General features: G+C 36.2%; 2 protein-coding genes across 8 annotated transcripts; both read right to left on the bottom strand.

Moving 5' to 3' along the window:
* Nucleotides 1-4,516: 4,516 nt before the first annotated feature.
* LOC123884481 (putative transferase At4g12130, mitochondrial) lies at nucleotides 4,517-14,446 on the bottom strand. 4 transcript variants are annotated; one of them, XM_045933576.1, is made up of 6 exons: nucleotides 14,223-14,446; nucleotides 12,776-13,480; nucleotides 5,792-5,964; nucleotides 5,522-5,620; nucleotides 5,274-5,432; nucleotides 4,517-5,171 (listed from the first exon to the last, which is right to left on the bottom strand). In XM_045933576.1, the coding sequence occupies exons 2-6, from the start codon at nucleotides 13,234-13,236 to the stop codon at nucleotides 4,930-4,932; spliced, it is 1,134 nt and encodes a 377-aa protein (XP_045789532.1). In that variant the 5' UTR covers nucleotides 13,237-13,480; nucleotides 14,223-14,446; the 3' UTR covers nucleotides 4,517-4,929. The 4 variants fall into 4 exon arrangements, with proteins under 4 accessions (XP_045789532.1, XP_045789530.1, XP_045789531.1 ...); XM_045933574.1 differs by having other exon boundaries at nucleotides 5,711-5,964; nucleotides 14,223-14,443; XM_045933575.1 differs by having other exon boundaries at nucleotides 4,517-5,174; nucleotides 14,223-14,442.
* Nucleotides 14,447-15,991: 1,545 nt separating this feature from the next.
* Nucleotides 15,992-22,190, bottom strand: LOC123884888 (protein EDS1L-like). Of its 4 annotated transcripts, none has more exons than XM_045934114.1 (4): nucleotides 22,069-22,187; nucleotides 21,671-22,038; nucleotides 17,336-18,142; nucleotides 15,992-16,877 (listed from the first exon to the last, which is right to left on the bottom strand). In XM_045934114.1, exons 2-4 carry the CDS (start codon nucleotides 22,004-22,006, stop codon nucleotides 16,143-16,145), a joined length of 1,878 nt encoding a protein of 625 aa, XP_045790070.1. In that variant the 5' UTR covers nucleotides 22,007-22,038; nucleotides 22,069-22,187; the 3' UTR covers nucleotides 15,992-16,142. The 4 variants fall into 4 exon arrangements, with proteins under 4 accessions (XP_045790070.1, XP_045790069.1, XP_045790068.1 ...); XM_045934113.1 differs by having other exon boundaries at nucleotides 21,671-22,043; nucleotides 22,086-22,174; XM_045934112.1 differs by having other exon boundaries at nucleotides 21,671-22,055; nucleotides 22,086-22,166.
* Nucleotides 22,191-22,956: the final 766 nt, after the last annotated feature.

Below are 22,956 nucleotides of genomic sequence, written 5' to 3'. Positions count from 1 at the left end.
AAGACTATGTCTGCAATGCTTTAGATCACTCATCCATGAAATCTTCAGGTATTGTTTATCCTATGTCTCATTTCATTTCATATCAAAATTTGTCTAACCCTCATTGTTTTTATGCTTTGTCCCTGACTACACACACTGAACCCAAATCTTATGCTGAGGCTATCAAATTTGATTGTTGGAAACAAGCTATGCAAGTTGAACTGCAAGCTCTTGAGGCTACTGGTACTTGGAATCTTGTTGACCTTCCTCATCATGTGAAACCAATTGGCTGTAGATGGGTCTACAAAGTTAAACACCATGCAGATGGCACTGTGGAGAGATATAAAGCCAGATTAGTGGCTAAAGGCTTCAATCAAATTGAAGGTTTGGATTATTTTGACACCTTTTCACCAGTGGCTAAACTAACCACAGTAAGAATGGTTATTGCGTTAGCATCTGTTCACAATTGGTTTCTTCATCAATTGGACGTGAATAATGCTTTCCTCCATGGAGATTTGCAAGAAGATGTGTACATGACTCCTCCACCTGGTGTTACTAATGATCCTAACAAAGTTTGTAAACTGGTTAAGTCACTTTATGGCCTTAAACAGGCTAGCCGGCAGTGGTACGCCAAACTCACTTCTCTTCTGCTTGCTCATGGTTATAAACAAGCCCATTCAGACCATTCTTTGTTTACTAAGCATGATGCTTCACACTTCACATTGTTGCTGGTATATGTAGATGATGTCATTATTGCTGGGAATTACATGGCAGAATTCACTTATGTGAAAACTCTTCTTCACAATGCCTTCAAAATCAAGGATTTGGGTACATTAAAGTATTTCTTAGGCCTTGAAGTAGCACATTCAGCTAAGGGTATATCTTTGTGCCAACGGAAGTATTGTCTAGACTTGTTGACTGATTCTGGCCTCCTTGGAGCTAAGCCAGTTTCCACACCATCTGATGCTTCCATCAAACTTCATGCTGACAACAGTGCCCCATTTGAAGATATTTCTGCCTATAGACGATTGGTTGGTCGTTTACTATATCTCAACACCACTCGTCCTGACATCACTTTCATCACACAACAATTGAGCCAGTTCCTTTCTAAGCCCACTCATACACACTATACTGCAGCTCTGCGTGTTCTAAAATATCTCAAAAATTATCCTGGTCGTGGTCTCTTCTTTCCACGCTCCTCTTCACTTCAAATTTTGGGATTTTCTGATGCTGATTGGGCTGGGTGCAAAGATTCACGCCGTTCTATCTCTGGTCACTGTTTTTTCTTAGGCCAGTCTCTCATTTCATGGCGCACTAAGAAGCAAATCACTGTTGCTCGTTCTTCCTCCGAGGCAGAGTATCGTGCCCTTGCCTCTGCCACTTGCGAGCTCCAATGGCTTGTTTATTTGCTTCAGGACCTCCATGTCACTTGCTCCAAGCTTCCTGTGCTCTACTGCGACAACCAAAGTGCGCTTCATATTGCTGCTAATCCCGTGTTCCACGAACGCACCAAGCATCTTGACATTGATTGCCATGTTGTGCGTGAGAAGTTACAAGCAGGCCTCATGAAGCTTCTTCCTGTTTCTTCCAAAGACCAGATAGCCGATTTCTTCACCAAGACTCTCCTTCCTCAGCCGTTTGGTATTTTGTTAGCCAAGTTGGGCATGGTCGATATCTACCAAGCTCCACCTTATGGGAGGGTATTGGAACCTATACACACTGAAGCTTCATCTGATAACAAGTTAAATACCACACATGCTAATTAGCCTTAGTGTACAGGATTATGTACTTGCGTGTATTCAATACTTAGTATAGACCCTAGCTGCTGTATATATACTAACACTGTATTCATTCCCAAATCAATGAAAGAATGACTTTTGTTCCCTTTTTTCTCTGTTCATAATACTAACTCATTAACTCTAGAATCCCCTATAAAGCTCTGGTAAGGAAAACCATGTAGGATAATACTGGTTTATTCTTGTTAATTAACAATAAATAACATGAATTACAATTTTTAGAATAATATAATCACTCAAGTGTTTTTAGCCTTGTGCTAATAGAATCCAATATTAATGGAAGAACCCTTAATTAGTTAATATTAAGAATATCATATGATCATTATGAATTATTAGTAGATGAGGTTGCTCCACTCTTGATACTATTAGCCTTCGTGCTAATAAGATTCCCGTAAATTATTAGGAATTCAAATAATTAAATTGTGAGCCAGACGACGCACTGATCTACATTTGTTGTGATTTTTATTGAGAATATAATCATTTTCACATTTATGCAACAAGCCAACAACATAGCTGGGTGTGGTTATGGTGCATAAGCCCAAACTTATGCACCATGCATAAACTTGCTTCCTACACCCACCATATTTGCTTCCTACACCAAAAGTCAACCAAAGGTCAGCCCAAACCCAAAATTAGGCAATCCATTACTCGCGCGCCCCCCATATTCTACCTCATTACTTGCGCCCCCCTCTTTTGCTTAGCGCACCCCCAGTTGTTTTTTTTCTTTTTCTCCTAGATTTCTTGTGAGCCCCCCATTTTTTTTTCCTCCCCTAGATTTCTAGCGCGCCCCCAATTTTTTTCCCTCCTCCAAACTTCTAGCGCACCCCCCCAAATTTCTAGCGCGCCCCCCGTTTCCAATTAAATAATAACTTTTGTTCCTTTGAAGTATATATTATAAAAATCCATTTTTAATTAATTTTCGTCATACACCCCCTCGAAGCCCAACATAATAACGAATGGTTCATGTATATATAAAGCATACTTGTCAAACATACAATTTAATTTTAAGTTTTATCAATCATAATCACAATATAAATAAAATTTCATACATTAATTACATATATATATATATATATATATATATATATATATATATATATATATATATATATATATATATATATATATATCGATTTTTCTTTACAATAAAAAAATGATCGAATCCAATATCTCATGCATACTATCCAAATTTTTTTCAACTAAACTAACCCTAATTGCTTTATATGATTTTTTGCTTTATGTAGCATGGTTTTGTAAAATGGTTATGTGATGTTTTACTTAATAACAATGGTTTCAGTGTATAACATCTTAGCACTAATGCCCATATGAAACCATTTAACTAAAATAATGGTTTCAGTGTATAACGCTATGAAACCATTTAACTAGACTAATGATTTCAGAGTATAACATCTTGAAACCAAATAACAAGACTAATGGTTTCAGTGTATAACGCTATGAAACCATTTAACTAGAATAATGGTTTCGGTGTATAACAGTATGAAACCATTTAACTAGACAAATTGTTTCAGTGTATAACATCTTGAAACCAATTAATGGTTTTGACGATTAGTACATTTAATGTGAAACCATTCCACAGAAAAAATGGTTTCAGAGCGTCATACTGTAAAACCATTAGATGTACTTAATGGTTTTGGCATCTGGAACTCAAATCACTGTTCATCTTCTTCTTCGAAAAATAGGGAAAATCAAATCGAAAGGGAAAATCGAAATCGAAAGGGAAAATCAAATCGAAATCAGAATTGATTTTTTTAACGAAGATGAATCAGATCGCGTTCGAAAATCGGAGTTGATTTTTCGCGAAGATGAATCAAATCAAATCGAAATCGAAATAGATTTGATTTTTCGATTTCGATTTTCCAGATCGCGTTCGAAATTGGAAAAAGAAGAAGAAGAAGATCGCGTTTCACTGTTTCGTTTTCGTTTTTCGCGAAGAAGATGAACAATGATCAAGAAGAAGAAGATGAACAGCGCGATGATGATGATGAACAGTGCGATGAATAGTGTTATGAACAGTGCGATGATGAAGATGAATCTGATGGCTGGGATTAACTTATGTACCATCCATAAAGATTTGGCTTATGGATAATAACTTTTGCCCATAAGTAATAGTACATGTCACCCTAGCTTCAACTATAAACAATAGATTCAATTTAAAACTCATTGGTAATTTGGTGACATTTTAATAAAGGCGAATGTTACTAAGACATAAATGTGGTAGTGAAATTTGATTGCTACCTCCTATAGATATGTCTGTACTGTAGCATTGCAGATTTGCCTGAAACTTGTTGATATTCTTCTGGTGTAGTGAAGGAACCTGCCATTGATGCAGAGTTTGCAGAGCCAAAACAGAATGGAAGATGATAAAAGTCCCAAGAAGTTTCAGCACTAGATGCCATGTTTGATATGTGAAAAATACATCAAGAGAAAGAAACTCTCTTTCATATTCATATATAGAGTCAGAATGAATTATGAATTATTATAATGATACAACAAGATGCCTCTTTTGATGGAACTGATGGAACAAAACTATAACTATTCAGACGGTTAAGTTAATTACAACAAAAGTGATGCCTTGTAATTAACTGAGCTACTCCAATGATAGTATTATCATACACGATATTTCCATCATAGATGGTAGACAATGCAGTTGATTTTACATTTTGTTCTGAAAGTCACTAAGGATCAATGATATTTCCCTAACAAACTATAAATATAGCAGCTTAAAATAAAAAATCTACTGCTTTTTATTTTTTTGATAAAGTAACAAGTCTGTCTACTACATTGATATTAGGAACATAGATATCCAAACTTTCTAGCCTTTCATTATTCATCTGGTACAAATGGTCTCTCTGTGCCATTAAGTTTACACTGGTTATATTTTTCCAGCTTATACTACTCATCAAGCAAAATGAATTTGACGGCAGGGCTTTGTACAAATTTATAATAAAATACATAATGATTCTTTTCTAACGAAAACAAAATTGTTCTACATTAAGGTTTCTAAGAAGGAAATATGACTTAACTGTCGTTTCCATAACTCACTCAGCAAGAAAATCCACTACCGTCGCCGTCACAGTTTCCTTATCCACTTACTTGTTAAAAGATACTTGTCTTTTGAATGAGATTGAGCATCCTATGCAAAAGCAGTGTGCTGTTGAAGATCTTGAAGCCAATCAGAAGGCCACCAATCTGGTTTACTAGCGACAACCTTCACATCCTCTTGTCCTTGAATGGACAAAGCAGTGGAACCTTTTAAAGCTTCCTCCAGCCGCAAGAGCCCCAACCCACGACATCCCAGAGCAGTAGTCACTAAACCAGCTTTTTTCCCAGATTCTCTGTTTACTACTTCGGAGCCAGGAATGACTTTGTCTATGACTTCTAGAATAGCAGAAACGAAAGGCTCAGAGTTCATTCATCATTATATAAAGTTGGGCAATAGATATCATAATACTAAAGAAGACAACTACTACTAATTACCTTTCCCATCATTATCTTGAAACCTTAGAGGAACTAATCGCTTCCGAATCACCCCTCTGTGGTGTGTACGTGCTATGAGTTCCTGCCCGACATAGCAACCTTTGTCAAAGCTGATTGCATTAAGGCCAACTAGATTATACTCAAGTGGCATTGCTTCACCTGAACACGATAAATAAATCAAGATTTTCATCCTCAGAAGTACTCACTCTTCTTAGAATAAGTTTGTTAAAAGTAAGGGAATTATGAACCTTTTGGAATCTCAATTGATCCTTCTGCTACTCCCTTCTCTATTCTCCACATAAGGTAATTCTGTTCATCAGTCTCTTTGTCAGCCTCAATTAGAGGTGCTGAAACACAAACGAGTTAGTAAGACCAAATTATTTATAAAAAATTACAGCCAAAATATCTAATTAGCCGGCAAAGGGGCTGATACTAACGAATGATATTTGATGGAAAGATCCCTCTGAAACCAAGACAGGCCAATCTGGGATCCTTAAACCATTGCCATCCAAGATTACCCTCACTAGAGGACGACATTGCAGCACCATCCTCACCAGCTCCCCACCCAACAGACGCTGCTTCTGGTTCTTCTACATCCGAGGAATTGTCAGAAGGGCCAGAACCATAACGCTGCCAACATGAGAATTCGCTAGCAACATTATCAATTTCAACCTTCGACCTCAACCGGTACCTGCAGCACTAATAACTTTAAAGTCTCCACAAGCAAATCTCATAAATAAGAGAAACAAAAAGAGTAAGAGTAAGGGAAGGTGCTGCCTACAAAGCTGAGGAAATAGTCAACAATATATCAACCAATCTACTTATTAATCTATCATTGTTACTGTTGGATATGCCTTGAAATCTCAGTTACAAGAAGTCAGAAAAATCTTTGTTGAATTTTTTTGCATCTTTGATGTTTTGAAGATTTTTTGGGAAAAAATATATTTTTTTTGGAAGACACTCTGACTTGGATTTGTTTTATTTTAAAACAGATTTGTTACTAGTTTTTTGGCATATATTTTTCTATAAATAGGGATCACTTTATTCATAGAGAGAGAGAGAAAGGGAGCAACAATGTAGGGTTTTCAATTAGGATTTGCCGCCGACACAAGGCTAGAGTTTTAGAGAGAAACAAGAGGGGTTGTCTCTTGGTATAACTCTAGGGTTAGGCAAAGGGGATTGATTACACCTTGGGAAACACTTATCAAATTGAGTCTCTTGGCCACGGGAAGAGATTCGGGTTTTGGGTAGAATTAGGATTAATTCTTGTAACCCAATTGGGAATTTCTTTGTAGCGTTACTCTTTGATATAGTGGAACGGAGGGGCTGCTCTCTCCCCCAGACTAGGTCATTATTGGACCGAACTGGGTAAACAAATTATCGTGTTCTTTCTTCTCCTTTATCTTTTATCGGTTATTATTATTATTGCTTATTCCGCTTGTTATTTGGTTGCCGTTCTATTGCTCCACACATCAAGTTCTTTTATTGGTGTGATTTTATAGACGAATTCACAACAATTGGCGCCCACCGTGGGGCAAAGGATCAAACGAATTAAGTATCATGGGTTCTAAGTGGGACATCGAGAAGTTCACCGGGAGTAACGACTTTGGGTTGTGGAAGGTGAAGATGAGGGCAATATTAACTCAACAGAAGTGTGATGAGGCGCTTCTAGGAGAGGCACACATGCCTGCTACTTTGACACCAGCAGAAAAGACCGAGATGAATAATAAAGCACTGAGTGCGATTATTTTGTGCCTTGGGGATAAGGTGTTGAGAGAAGTAGCGAAAGAAAAAACAGCCGTGGCTATGTGGACCAAGCTTGATGCGTTGTATATGACGAAGTCTTTGGCACATAAGCAGTGTTTGAAAGAACGGTTATTTTTCTTTCGTATGGTGGAGAATAAGTCGGTAATGGAACAACTATCGGAGTTCAATAAAATTATTGACGATTTGGCGAACATTGATGTGAACCTGGAAGATGAGGACAAAGCGTTTCACCTGTTGTGTGCTTTTCCCAAGTCTCTTGACAATCTCAAGGATGCATTGCTATATGGCAAAGAAGGCACTATCACCTTGGATGAAGTCCAATCGGCCTTGAGAACCAAGGAGTTGACTAAACTCAGAGATATGAAAATTGATGATAGTGGAGAAGGCTTGAATATTGCAAGGGGGAGAAGTGAAAACAAAGGGAGAGGAAAAGGGAAGAAACACAGGTCCAAGTCTAGGGCAAGGGGTGATGGTGGTGGCAAGTTCAAATGTTACCATTGTCATGAACCAGGTCACTTCAAGAAGGACTGTCCCGAGAGAAGGGGTGGTGGTAGTTCGTCAGTTCAAATTGCCGCTAGTGAGGAGGAAGGTTATGAGAGTGCAGGAGCACTAACAGTTACAAGTTGGGAACCTGAGAAAAGCTGGGTCATGGACTCAGGGTGCTCATATCACATTTGTCCAAGAAAGGAGTACTTTGAAACCTTGGAATTTAAAGAAGGTGGAGTTGTTCGTCTCGGTAACAATAAGGCGTGCAAGGTTCAAGGTATGGGTACTATCCGTCTCAAAATGTTTGATGACCGTGATTTCCTTTTGAAGAATGTGAGGTATATTCCCGAACTTAAGAGAAATTTGATTTCCATAAGCATGTTTGATAGTCTAGGGTATTGTACTAGAATTGAACGTGGGGTAATGAGAATTTCAAATGGTGCATTAGTAATTGCTAAAGGGTCTAAAATTAATGGTCTTTATATTTTAGAAGGTTCCACCGTTATTTCTAATGCATTAGTAACTAGTGTAGAGGCTGCAGATATAACCAAACTATGGCATTTGAGGTTAGGGCATGTCAGTGAGAGGGGTTTAGTTGAACTAGCTAAACAAGGTTTGCTAGGACAAGAAAAATTGAACAAACTAGAATTTTGTGATAACTGCACATTAGGCAAACAACACAAGGTGAAGTTTGGGGTGGGAGTGCATAATTCTAGTAGACCATTTGAGTATGTTCACTCGGACCTTTGGGGTCCAGCGTCTGTTTCCACTCATGGGGGAGGTTCATATTTTCTTACTATGATTGATGATTATTCTAGAAGGGTATGGGTTCACATAGTAAAGAACAAAAGTGACACCTTTGAAAAATTTAAGGAATGGCATACCTTAATAGAAAATCAAACAGGAACTAAACTGAAAGTGTTGAGAACTGACAATGGCCTGGAGTTTGTTTCAGAGCAATTTAATGAGTTTTGCAGGAAACTAGGTATAAAAAGGCATAGAACCGTTGCATACACACCGCAGCAGAATGGTCTGGCTGAAAGGATGAACAGGACCTTGTTGGAGCGCGTGAGATGTATGCTGTTGGGAGCTGGATTACCCAAAAGTTTCTGGGGAGAGGCAGTTAACACTGCTGCATATTTGATCAACAGATGTCCATCAACAGGAATCGATCTAAAGACACCTATGGAGGTTTGGAGTGGCAAGCCGGCAGACTACTCTAACTTGAAAGTCTTTGGAGCTTTAGCATTTGCACATGTCAGGCAAGATAAGCTTGATGCTAGAGCTGTGAAGTGTGTTTTCATTGGTTATCCCGAGGGTGTGAAAGGTTACAAGCTGTGGAAGATGGAGCCTGGAGGATCAAAGTTTATCATAAGCAGGGATGTCACTTTTGATGAGACCCGGATGGGGATGAAGTGCAAAGACCTGGAGAAAAGACCAGAAACGGGGATGGAGAGAATTCAGTTTGAGGTGGAGCCTTCCATTGATGAGAGGGAAAAGGAGGATGAGACTCAAGTACCTGATGAGAGTGGAAGTGATGAAACAACTGTTCCTGACTATCAGCTAGCAAGAGATAGGGAGAGGAGAGTTATTCGTCCACCTAATAGACTCGGTTATGCTGACCTTATTTGTTATGCTTTGAATGCAGCTGAAGAAGTGCAAGACTCTGAACCAAAGAACTTCAGGGAAGCATCAGAAAGCATAGATAGTCAAGACTGGTTGAAGGCAATGAATGAGGAAATGCTTTCATTGGAGAAGAACCAGACTTGGAAGCTTGTGCCATTACCTAAAAATAAAAGGGTAGTTGGTAGCAAGTGGGTGTTCAAAAGGAAAGAAGGTATACCAGGGGTCGAAGCACCAAGGTATAAGGCGAGACTTGTAGCAAAGGGTTTTACTCAGGTAGAAGGGATTGATTACAATGAAATCTTCTCACCGGTGGTGAAACATTGTTCTATAAGGGTACTTATGGCTATTGTCAACATGTATGATCTTGAGTTAGAACAGATGGATGTGAAGACCGCATTCTTACATGGAGAGTTAGAAGAAACTATCTACATGCAACAACCTGAAGGTTTTGTGGAAGACAATTCTAAAGTATGTCTGTTGAAGAAATCTTTGTATGGGTTGAAGCAGAGTCCGAGGCAGTGGTATCGTCGGTTTGATGATTTCTTATTGAAGACTGGATTTGTGAGAAGCAACTATGACAGTTGTGTGTACATGATGAAGAGGAATGAGAAAGTCATTCTCTACCTCCTTCTTTATGTAGATGATATTCTTATGGCAAGTTCTGACAAGCATGAGATTCAAAAGCTCAAGGAGAAATTAAATGGTGAATTTGAGATGAAGGATCTTGGAAATGCGAAGAGGATACTTGGTATGGATATCTTGAGAGACCGGAGTAAAGGTGAGTTGTTCTTATCTCAGCATGATTATTTGAAGAAAGTGGTGGAGCGGTTTAGAATGACAGATTCTAAGGTAGTGAATACACCACTTGGTCACCATTCAAAGTTGTCGATAAAACAGTGTCCTCAATCCGAGGATGAGAGAAAGGAGATGGAGAGTACTCCCTATGCAAGTGGGGTTGGAAGCATCATGTACGGCATGGTTTGTAGTAGGCCTGATTTATCATATGCAATAAGTGTGGTAAGTCGGTTTATGGCAAATCCGGGCCAAGTTCATTGGCAAGCTTTGAAGTGGGTTCTGAGGTATTTGAATGGTTCTTTGAAGGGTGGTCTGAAGTACACAAGAACTGATCCAGGAAGAGATGCCTTGGAGGGATATGTGGATGCGGACTATGCAGGTAATATAGACACTAGAAAATCCTTATCGGGTTTTGTGTTTACATTGTTCGGTACAGCGGTAACGTGGAAGGCCAATCAACAATCTGTTGTAGCCTTGTCAACAACTCAAGCAGAATACATAGCTCTTGTTGAAGGGGTCAAGGAAGCCATATGGTTGAAGGGTATGATTGGAGAAATGGGGATTAGTCAAGGGTGTGTGAAGATACATTGTGACAGTCAGAGTGCCATTCATTTGGCAAATCACCAGGTGTATCATGAAAGGACAAAGCACATTGACATCCGGTTGCACTTTGTAAGAGACATGATTGAAACAAAAGAGATCATGGTACAGAAAATTGCATCAGAGGAGAATCCAGCTGACATGTTCACCAAATCGTTACCTAGAGCTAAGTTCAAGCATTGCTTGGACTTAATTAACTTCGTTGAAGAGTAGACGGAGGTTGGAGAGAGCAGCACGGTGGTTGATGGGAAGTTGACATCACCATCGTTTTAAAGGCAAGGTGGAGATTTGTTGCAAATTGCCTTGAAAACGTGAAGAAAAACAACTCAAGTCTGCTGTTTTCCGCCCCGGGCGGAAAACCTGTGTTCCGGGCGGAAATTTCAAGCAGGAAAAGGGGTGCTCACTGTTTTGCCGCCCCAGGCGGAAAACTTGGTGTCTCAGGCGGAAGTTTCCGCCCCAGGCGGAAAAAGCTGTGTTTCAGGCGGAAATCGCTGCAGAGTATTTAAAGGGTCACGTTTTCTGTTTTTCATAACAAGTTTTTAGGGTTTCTGAGGCCAACATACAAACTAGGGTTAGAAGAGTAACATCTTGGGAACACTCTAGGGTTGGGTAATCATTCTATCACCTTGGGAAACACTTTCATTGAAATCTCTTGGTCACGGGAAGAGATTTGGGAAAAGGGTAGAAATAGGATAACTCTATTTTCTTGTAACTCTTTTGAGAATCTCATTGTAATCAAGGAACAAAGTTTGATAGTGGAACGGAGAGCTGCTCTCTCCCCCAGAGTAGGTCACATTGACTGAACTGGGTAAACAATTTATTGTGTCCTTTTCTTTTCTCGCCGTTTATCATTACTTGTGATTATTATTGCCGTTCGCTTATTTTGATTGCTTAATCGTATTTGCTCCACACATCAAGATTATTATTGGTGTGATTTTTATCGAATTCACAACAGTTACTAATAACTCTATTTACTAATCTATTTTCTATTACTAATTCCTAACAAGAAAATTGTGTTATTGCTCTGCATCTTGTTATCACCGCCTTAATTTAAATAACATGTGATATATATCCAAACAGATGGTGAGTTAGGGACATTAAAAAAGGTTCTAGGTTGGAACTTATCTACTTACTAAATTAACATGCAACACACTCTCTAAAGAATGATGTTATTCAACAAGTTACTACTACTAGACTGGTTTTTACGGTCTGTAGACAAAGTGACAAATACCACCAAAACTAACACCGTGAGTGTCTAACTTAACAATGTTGGTATTGGTATTGCCAGTTTAGCTACACTACTAGACTAGCTTAAGGTAAATGGGCTCGATTGGTTCGAGGTAGATGGAGGGGGAGGTGAGGGGGGTAATCTTGACAAAAAAAATATTTATTTTTATTAAATCTTTTTTTTTTAAAAAAAAAGTTTTTTATTCTTGAAAAAAAAAATTAAAAACAAAAAATCTCAATTATTAGAGAGATTTGATTGGTTAAAAAAACGTTTTAAATTGGCAAAAGGAATATTTTAAATTCATAGAACATTTTAAATTGTGAGGGAACATTTTTAAAAAATTTGTTTTTAAATTTTGTTTCTTTTTTTCAAGAATAAAAACGTTTTTTTTTTTTGAAAAAATGATTTAATAAAAAGAAATATTTTTTTGTCACCTCCCCTCCCCTCCCCTCTACCTCGAACCAATCGGGCCCGAAGGCAAATGCAAGTATTCTAAGTTAAGGTATATAATGCCAATGATCTCTATCTATCCACCACCTAATAAAAAATGACCTAAATCAAATAGAAATGCAAATTAAAATGATCATGAAATGATACATAACAACTTAGTAAATTAACATGCAACGCACTCTCTAAAGAGTGATGTTGTTCAACACGAGTTACTACAACTAGACTAATTTTTTTGTCGGTAGACAAAGTGGCAAATATCACTGAGGTCTCGGGTTTGAACCGAGATGAAGCTGTCCAAATAACAATATCAGTATTGTTACCTAGGATTTATGAATGCTACTAGACTAGCTTAAGCTAAATGAAAGTAAATGCAAGAATTATAAGTTCGGGTATATAATACTAATGATCTCTATCTATCTATCCACCACCTAATTAAAAATTACCCAAATCAAATAGAAATGCAAATAAATAAACACTAAAATCATGATGAAATGATACAGAAGAAATAAATAAACAGAAGTGAATGAAAAAAGCAGTGACACTAACTCACTTGGTAAACGTTGCCAACAATTCATCCAAAACAGAAGCATCAACATCAGCAAACAATTCAAAGGGTTGATTCGGATCAGAAGCAGGTCCAGTACCGGTAGTATCAAGTTTAGTATCAGAGTTTGGCGGTTTATAGAGAAAGAGGTCGTAGAGGAATCTACCTTGAGGTGTTAACAAGGCAGCATAGATAGGAGTAACAGAAGTAGTGGGAACATTGGGTGTAGGAAAATTGGCAGTTTTATCGCCAATAGGTTCACCAATTTTGCGTATATCGTTGGTTAATAGTCCCCGAAGGAATTTGACGGTGTCGGGTCCTCGGAATCGTATGACGGAGCGGGATTTTATGAGAGAAGCTACCGGACCGGCGGTTTGGAGTTGGGTTTCGTTTCGGTGCTTTGGTATGGTTTGGTGAATTGCTCTGTTACAGTGTTTGTAAAATGATGATGATAATACACGATTCATAGTTTTTGGGATTTTGAGAGGGATGAGAAGATGAAGATGAAGATGTTTTGGGTTTACCAGGAAAGAGTTAAAAAGATAAGGTGGTAGATTGACACGTTAGGGGTTGTGATCGATAGGTGTTCGATGAAAGTCGTGAGTACTTACTTACTCCTTCCTCGTTATCTATTATTATTACTGACACTCAGTGGCGGAGCCAGGATTATATTGGAGCCTGGGCACAATTTTAACCGCAATATTTTTTTGGCTAGCATGAGTCAAATAAGAAAAAAACAGCAAAACATAATCAAATAAGAGAGATGAAATATAACATACCAATAGTATGCATATATTTCAACAATATAAATGAATGGAAACAGTGTTGTCCAGGGCCAAAAAGAAAGCAGTATTTATTAATTGGTCAAATGGAAGGGCTTTTAAATTTAAAATTACAACTTCTCATAAGTTACCATCTTCTCAAGCCTAACAGTGAGGTCAGAAGCTGAAACATAAACATCTATGGCCAGGTAATGGAAAGTCGTTCCAATCAATTTACCATTCAGTGCTGGAAGAACTTTTCCTACTGCCTATTTTTTTTCCCAAATTCAACACTCAATTGTGAGAAACAACAAAATTTACACAGTCTAATCATGTGTTACTAGGCCCCAGAATCAAATATGCACTTGCTTTGTTTATGAATATAAACAAAAGGAAAGAATCCCACAAAGAGGCCAAGAGATATTCTTTTCTTTTCTTAATAACAGGAGCATTAAAATCTCAATTTAGACCTTGAAATCCCAATTTTTTCTTAACAAATTCACCAAGTTTAGACCTTGAAATCCCAATTTTTTCTAAATAACCTAAAACATGAATCATATTTTTTTCTCATACTACAACCCAACATCAAAGGATAATGATTAATATCATCAAGTTAGACATAGAATAATAATTGGAATACCAATTTCTATGTATTTTATGCAATTTCTCAATTTTAGGGTTGCTTAGTTTACCTGTGTGCGCTGCGACTGCGAGAGAGAGGCTGAGAGCGGCGGCGGAGAGCGGCCTGAGACTGAGAGAATGAGAAATAGAGAGATTTGAGACCGGATTTGAGAGTGGTGCTGCGGTGCGGTGGTCGATCGCGAAACGAATGAAGGAAACAGAGAGAAGGAGAAACGCGTTACTGTACTTCTTTTCCTCTTGTTTCTTTTATTAATTTTTTTTTTAAAAAAAAAAAAAATAATATTTGGGGTGGGGCAGCCCGGGCACGTGCCAGGGCATGCCGGGTGGCATATCCGCCACTGCTGACACTTGTGTATGTCGTGCGGTGCCGAATAACTCAGAATTGGATTATCGGACAGGGATTGTGTGATTTTTGGGCGGGAAAGGCAGCTGCCTTTGGCCCAATCAAGTCCGTCCGATCGATTGAACGCTCGTGATCATGCCACGTGTAAGAGAAAAATATGTATGCTTTTTACTCGCCGCCGTCGTTTGTCGTTGTTCCGATCACCACCGTTACCACTGTCTTCCTATTTCAATTCTTCTTTAATTCTAGACCAGATCTGAGAATCACAATTCTTCAAGGCTAAACATGACAGGAACATCAAAACAGAAAATAAAACAAAACCAGTAACAGCAGCAAAACTCAACAAACAAACCTATGCATTTCAACTGAGCATTAAGGGAAATAGCAATCAAGTTCTACCATTGTAAAAGATGACGGCGAAGGGGACAATAGCCGTGGTGAACTGAATACTAGCGCCGAGAGGACAACGGCAGCACAAGGCGGCGGAACGGTGAGAAGTTAGAATGGGTCGAACAAAAGAAAGAATACAGATTGTCCGAGTTTAATCCGCGAAAGTCTCCCCCTGCCTTAAAATTTTATAGACCGTCTGATCAATCCTAAGGTGTGCCACGTTTTAATTTTCCAAAGGTTTCTGCGTTTTTTGTTTCTGCGCTTTCATTTTAATTTACAAAAAAGGAACAACACAACACAAGTGGTAGAATTTGGTACTACATTGTATTCACTCAAAGTCATCTGCCTTTTCCGCACCAAAATCACTGAATCCCGATCCTGTCATGTCTTTTACTCCTAACAAAGACAAAAGAGTGGCTATGGTTTCAATATAATTGCAATGGCATAACTTTGTCACTTGTCAAAAGTAACCAACAACACTTACTCTGTTTTTATATGAAACTTAGATACTAGTAGTATTGTATAGAATTTACTGAGACAGTATAAAAAAGAAACAGATTTAATATCTTTGTGTTGTGTTGTAAACCGGCTATCCTGTGCATGCAATTGGAGTGACTGATATTTCGATTCTTGTGGGATTTAAATGAGCCGTAGACTCTTTTTAAGAGTTTTAAGGCTGCTGCATGGCCAAGCCAGGGATCGAACTCACGGCCTTAGTTAAGCTAGAAGAGACCTGTAGTATTTCATCTAAGCGTTATTAGGTAAACAGATTTTAATATGAAACTTAGATAGTATAGTTACCAAAAACACACAGAGATAGTATAGATAGAGATAAATTTACTCTGTTTTTTCCTCACAAACTTTCAGAAGGATTTGCAAATTTGTTAAAGGAAAAGAAGACTTGAATAGTAAAATAAAATTTGAGCCAAATGAAAAGAAATTATAGTTGTGTGTGTATATATATATATATATATATATATATATATATATATATATATATATATATATATATATATATATATATATATATATATATATATATATATATGCAGGTCTATAACACCGTTTGTTCTTTGGACCAAAATATAGAAAAGAAAATCATCCTTATTACAAAACCAAACAAAGTGCAAGATTCAAGTTGACTACCTTACACCTAAATCCAAGTAATATGTTTATTACAAAACAAGACAAATATGTGACTCTGCTAAAGAAATAGGTCCACTGCAATGATATAGTATCACACTTCAACAAGATTCTTAATGCATGATTCTTGCCTATGCTGTATTGGCAGTTTTTTCCACCACTTAACAAATGTAGAATCCTCCAAAAACACATCCTTACCAATTTCATCATCCTCATTCCACTTTTTCATCTGTTTCTCCAACTCCAAAACTTTTTCTTTAACATCTTCAAAATTTTCCTTATCATCTTTAGAAGACTTATAACAAAGATCCTCCACCTCAGCCCAAAAACAAGATTCCGAATAAACATTTTCTCTTCCCCTCCTCTCAGGCTTAGCATGTTCCAACCATCTCTGTGTATACCTATACCTTTTTGGCCTTCCTCCTTTATCCATATAAGCACGTCCATTGCTGTTCCTCGAATGTCGATAGTAATTAGCAATGTCCAAAGGCTCAACTAGTCTTCTAAACTTTGTTCCTATATCAATCCATTCTTCATTCACTTCAAATTCATCTGGTAGTTCATCATTTAATAGCTTTTCGATTATCTCATCCCATACTCCTGCAAGTTCTAGCCTCCACACATTTGCATGGAAATCTTGAGCGTCTAGTTGATCCTTAAACGCATCATAGTAACCCTTTTTCTGATGCCCCCGTGTTTCTCTGTAACTCGCCAGTGCATTCATCTTTTCTTCCATAAACTTTTTCTTCCCTTCTATACTTTTCTCGTTGATCCTTTTTCGTTCCTCTAATGCTGCAGCTGCTTGAATGCATAGTCTTGCTCTTGTACTCTAAAATTATTTACAACAATTCATTATCACATAAATATCATATCATATACTCTCCATATTCTTTGCTGCTACTAATGTTAATTACTAGAGTTTTATCATTTGGCCTCATAAGTATAGTATAGTAGATTAATTCCATTTTTTCAAAATTTTAGGTCCAACCAATACATAATAATGTTATGCAGATAACATGGTATAATAACATATTTGTCTATGTCCGCTTTCTCATGTATTATGTATGGTAGGAGAAAAATGAGTTTAATGGTTATTACAGATAGTATAAACTAATCTTATGCATCCGTTCGATTATATCTGATTATGTACTAATATGCTATCAGAGACTGGTTAACCATTTATGAGTAATTAATATAAAAGGAATCACAAATATGATTGAATGCATGCTTAAGTTTTTTTAATCTTTAAACTTGAGAAAAATAGGGAAGGATAAAAATGTTACACACCAGTCCAAGATCATTTAAGGCTATGTTAATGGTTGCAATGTTGCTGCCGGGAGTAGTATGCTCAGACAAAGGAATCTTCTCTAGTTGGTCCAATAACACAAAATTCTGTAATCCTAAGTTTTTTTGCAGTTCAATGCCATAAGTTAAATGTTGTCGCAGACTTTCAAAGGAAACTTGAGCAGTTTCTTCTTCAGAGCTTAATTGAGCAGAGAAAAACATGACCTGCAGAATTGCATCAGGGTTTTTCATGACAATTTGCTTTCCTTCATTTCCACTTGTAGTGCTGAAAATGTAAGTTCCAAAGGGTTTGTAAGGACTCAAAGGAACAAAATTTGCAAGTGTTTCAAGTGTTGCTTCTGTTGTTCCCATTAGCTTGCAAGCAGCATGTCTAGTGACAGTTGCAGCATTTGACATCACTTCAAAGTAGAAAACTGAAGGTGAAGCAATTCTTTTGAGACTCGATTCGCTCATGAATGATCTGTTTTTGGGATCTATGATCTCTGAAACTGCTTCAAAGCCTTGGTCAAGAGAAGATAGAGGAGCGAGGAGGATTCTTGGCACTATGTCATATCTCAACACAAATTGGAAGAAGTATTCAGACCAATTTTCTCTCCTTGTAGCATGGGAAAATATGTGATTTCCAACTAAAGGAGAACCAAAAGTAATACATAGGGGATGGATACCACCACGAGATTTTGGAGTTAGGTAGTGTTCCATGGTCCAAAGGGTTGCCAGAATTGCCACTGGTCCACCAGATGAGTGTCCTGCAAACACTATTTGCTTCTTCTTATTCATTGCATCATCCACCTGCATATTCATTGAAATATATATTCTTTCTTTAAATAAATAAACTAGTCCTTTCAGACTCATTTATAAGCAAGTATAACAAATTACATACATATTAAAAAAAGCTGTTAGCCGCATTTCTGTTAGCCTCATTTAATTTGTATTTTGTAAATTATTTCCATTACTTGTCATTTTATTCTGTTTGAGAACTTGTGTCATTGAATGATATTCTTAGAATTTTGGGTTGTGTCTAATTCAACCTTAAACCGGTTTGTAAGGTGATAATTGCCCCGCTGATAAACATATTTTCAGGTCATCTCTCATCAAATGTGGGACTCTCTTAAAACACCCCGCACACCCACACGGCTACACTATTGGGTTTGGTGTGTTGATATAAATGGTGAGTGACCCAGTAGCAAAAATATGATAGCAGGTGGCCCAACGGATTTTGGGTTGGGTTTAACTCGACCTTACAAAACCGGCTTGGAGGATTGCCCCCGCTTATAAACATACTTCTAAGGCATCTCTCATTCTATGTGGAACTCCTGTTATGAGTCCAATAACATAAATCCTATAGACTATTATCCAACAGATACGTTTAGAATAATAGCATGAGCTTAATGATATTTTGGTTCGCAAAATATGACTACTTGTTCACTTTGCATATTCATTCGAACTCTGAATAAAAACATTTATTACCTTTTTAAGAAATCCATGTGATCTTTGACTATGGTGGTGTAATAAATCGAACCAATTTATGAATCAAACAAATTTAACTATATACAGTTCAAGCCAATTATTTATTTAACCAATTTAATTTTCAGACTCATTTGATTCATGAACGATGTTAGAACAAAAACATTGCCTATTTGAGTCGCAAACTATTTGGATACAATAACAGTTATTTTGGTTATTTTTAGCAATAACAAATAGGAAAGTTAGGTAGTATGTTTTTTTTGGTTACAAAAGTTAGGTAGTATGTGTTAGAATATAGAAAATATCTTGTAATATATGTTAAGATATGTATATGATTTAAATTATATTCTCATTATTTTCTCTCATCCTTTCATCTAAAATCCCACAAATTGAACAGTAAGTATGCAGTAAAAGCAGTGTTTTAAAAACCGGACCGGTCATCAAACCGGCGAGGACACTGGGTCACTGGTTCATTGGTCGAACCACTGAGTCACTGGTCGAACCGCATGATAAACCGGATTAAACCGAATTAAACTGATAGAATAAACCGGTCTCTATAATAAAATTATATAGCTATTAAACCGGTCGAATCAGATTTTTTTTTTTTATATTATTAAGTCGTTAGTGTTTTTATTAAGTAATTTAATATCATTATTACTTATTTAATTAATGAATTTTATATTATTATTATTTGGATGGCACTACGGTAGTTTTTTTTAAGGAAATACACTTCTGTAGATGATAAATAAAATAATACTACATTTAAAAAAAAAAATACTAGTACATCTTATCAACAAAAAGTAAACTTTCTATCATAAAAGAAATAAAAGAAAAGTATATTATATGAATGTTATTGGGCCAAGCCCATTTAAAACTAAATAACCCTAATTTTATTAAGTTTCTCTTTGTTCCCTTTCCTTACATTCTTAGCAGCCACCAATTTCTTTTTTCCTCCCTTCTCATGTAACTGTTCTTTAACATACAGTGACAACCCTCTTCTTTCAACTTCTATATTCTATTGTTACTACTAAAAATAGTTAGGAGACAACCAAAATTACTTTATCATATTTTCTCATTTCTCTTTCAACTTCTTTATCTTATTTTCTCGTGGCACTCTTCTGTCTTTGTTTCTTCTTTTTACCCATTACAATTGGATTGTGGAGGATGAGTAAAATCCTAAAATCACACAATTTTATCATCAAAATCAGATTTGGTAATTTGTTCTAATTTCTATATTTGTTTCTTCTTTTCACGCGGTCTTTGTTTGTGCTTTAATTCAGATTTGATAATTCAGTTCTCTTCTTCCTTCCTGATCTAATTTCTATGTTCAACAGTGAAATTAAAAAAGAAAATAAAAAGGCTTAATTAGTTCTTTGGTCCCTTAAAGATATTTGATGTTTCACAATGGTCCCTTAAAGAAAAAAAGGTTCGGATTAGTCCCTTAAAAACATCTCTGTTTGTCACATTGGTCCCTTCCGTCAATTTTTTTCAAAAACCGTTAGTTTCAACAAATATGTCGTACAATATAAGTGGTTCACCAAAGAGCTCCTTAATTTTTTAAATTTTAACCATTTGATAATTTTGTTAAAAAGACAACCATCAGATTTTGTAGGTCTATTGTATCTAATGGTGTACCACCAACACTTAATCATGTTTTTGCTTTTCATCATCTTCTTTCTTCCATTGTTCTTCATCTTCAACAACAATTTCTTAAATTGAAACAAAAACTCAGAAATTTCAATCCGAAAATCCAAAAATAAAACACTTAAAGAAATCAGATCTGATAAAATACAATAAAAAAGAATGGCCAGAAAATGTTAACATATCAATTTCACTCCTTTTCCCACTTTGAGAATGGCCAGAAAATGTTAACATATCAATTTCACCACTACCACCATCCACACCATCATCACCATAACAATTTTCAACAACAATTCTCTCTACAACAATTTATGGGTTAAAGAATGATTTATGGGTTTGTGAATTTTTGGGTTATAGATTTTAATTTATGGGTTAAAGAATGATTCACAGTGTTGTTGTGAAAATTAAGCTACTTTCTTAGTGTTGTTTTTGTTCGAATTAGCATGGTGGTGTTCTTGTTGTTTAATTTTTTCCATGATATTGCTTTTGAATGAACTAGGGTTATTTTGCCCCTTTTTAATTGTTGTACCAGAGAAAGAGAGAGAGATGAAGATGAAGAATAATTAAGATGAACAAAAATCCAACCTTTTGTAATTCAATAATGAAATTCTGGATTTTAACGAAAAAATTCAGGCTTTTTTATGAATATCATGAAGATGATGATGAAGATGAAGGAGTTGAGCGAAGAAGATGAAGAAATAGAAACAAAACTTAGTTGGTGATGGTGCACTGTTAGATTCTGTGGACATGCAAAATCTAATGGTTGTTTCTCTTTCAAAAGATCCAATGGTTAAAATTAAAAAATATATTGTAGTATATGGTGGACCACCTTCAATGTTGATCCACCTAATACATTTGTGGTTGATAAATTAACAGAAAGGACCAATGTGACAAACAGAGATATCTTTAAGGGACCAATCCGGTCCTTTTTTTCTTTAAGGGACCATTATGAAATCTAAAATGTCTTTAAGGGACCAAAGAACTAATTAAGCCAAATAAAAATGACAGAACAACTTACAGGAAAAAAGAAAAAAAAATAAAAAAATTAATGAACCGCTTGGTTTGAAAAAACCGCCGGTTCACCGGTTTTGCCCGGTTCATTCCGGTTCACGTCGGTTTGATTACATGTCCGATCCGATAACCAGAAAAGTGAACTATGCATAACTAGATCATCATAGTACATGGTAAGATAGAGGTGTGTGTAATAAATACCTCAGTTTTAAGTGATGACTTTTCCAAAAGCTCTTGGAATCTTTGGAGAAAGAATTTATTAACCAAAGCAGGTATATTGTTACCAATGCTTCTAAGTGATGGAAATAGTTTAAGATCTATTTCGGTTTCACCAAAGGTAGTTTTGGAAAACCAATCTTTGAAAGCACCTGATGCTGGAAAACTGATGATAACTTCTTTTGGGTTGCTTCTACTGTTCTTTTCAAGAAGGTAAGGCTTCTCTGGTGTCTTATGAACCTTCAAGGATGCAGCAAGTGACTTCTCAATTCGGTCTGCACTCAACTTCATGATTTCACTTCCACCTTTTGATGCAGCCATGTGTGTGTGTGTCTCAGTTCTTCTTCTTCTTCTTCTTCTTCTTCTTCTTCTTCTTCTTCTTCTTCTTCTTCTTCTTCTTGCTTCTCAACTCCTTTGTTTCTTTGGTCTTTGGAAAGTATGGTTAATGACAATGTTTAGGTGCTAACCAAGGTGAATACAGTGCCTTTTTTATAATATTGTTGAGATTATTGTTTATGAAGACTTTGAGCAGTTGACTCAAAACTATAACCTGATTGGCCACTTGTTTTATTAAATGGAGACCGTACAATAATAAAAAATGAATAAGAAAATGATGGAAGTGTCTGCAAGTGCTATTGGGTTTGTGGAATGTGGGCTGTGAGGTTCAAACCCATACCTTCACACTTTCTGATTGGGCCTGGGTAGGGGTGTGCATGGTTTAAAAACCACACCACACCAAACCATATTTATGGTTTTGGTTTATATCCAAAACCATTTTAATGAAAAATTGGTTATTTTGCAAAACTAATTTGGATATGGTTTATAATTGGTTCGGAACCAATTTATAACCGGTTTATAATAAAAAATAGGTTACTTATTCATAACCGATTCATCTTAAATTTTATTTTATTTTTTATTTTTTATTTTTTTTTTAAAATGCATTATTATAACTTTTAATTCCTATATATTTAAACTTTTTTTTTTACAATAATTAAGCCAATATTTTTTTTTGTTTAATTGATTAAAAGAACATATTTAATAATTATTGTTTATAGAAAAAACATAATTTTTCTTTAATTTTATGAATTATTGGTTTATAATGAATTCATAAGAGTTTTTTTTCTAAGCCCAACAAATTTCAAACTAAGCCCAAAAAAACAGATTTTTTTAAGCCCAAAATAATTAAAATATAGATTTTTTTTTTTAAAAAAATCATCAAAAATCTGTTTTTTATAATTATTTTTAAAATAAATAAATTTTGTTAAATAAAA

This window comes from Trifolium pratense, linkage group LG5, assembly GCF_020283565.1.
Source record: "Trifolium pratense cultivar HEN17-A07 linkage group LG5, ARS_RC_1.1, whole genome shotgun sequence".
In the NCBI taxonomy this organism is placed as follows: Eukaryota; Viridiplantae; Streptophyta; class Magnoliopsida; order Fabales; family Fabaceae; genus Trifolium; species Trifolium pratense.
This window is presented reverse-complemented; position numbering and strand designations above follow the sequence as displayed.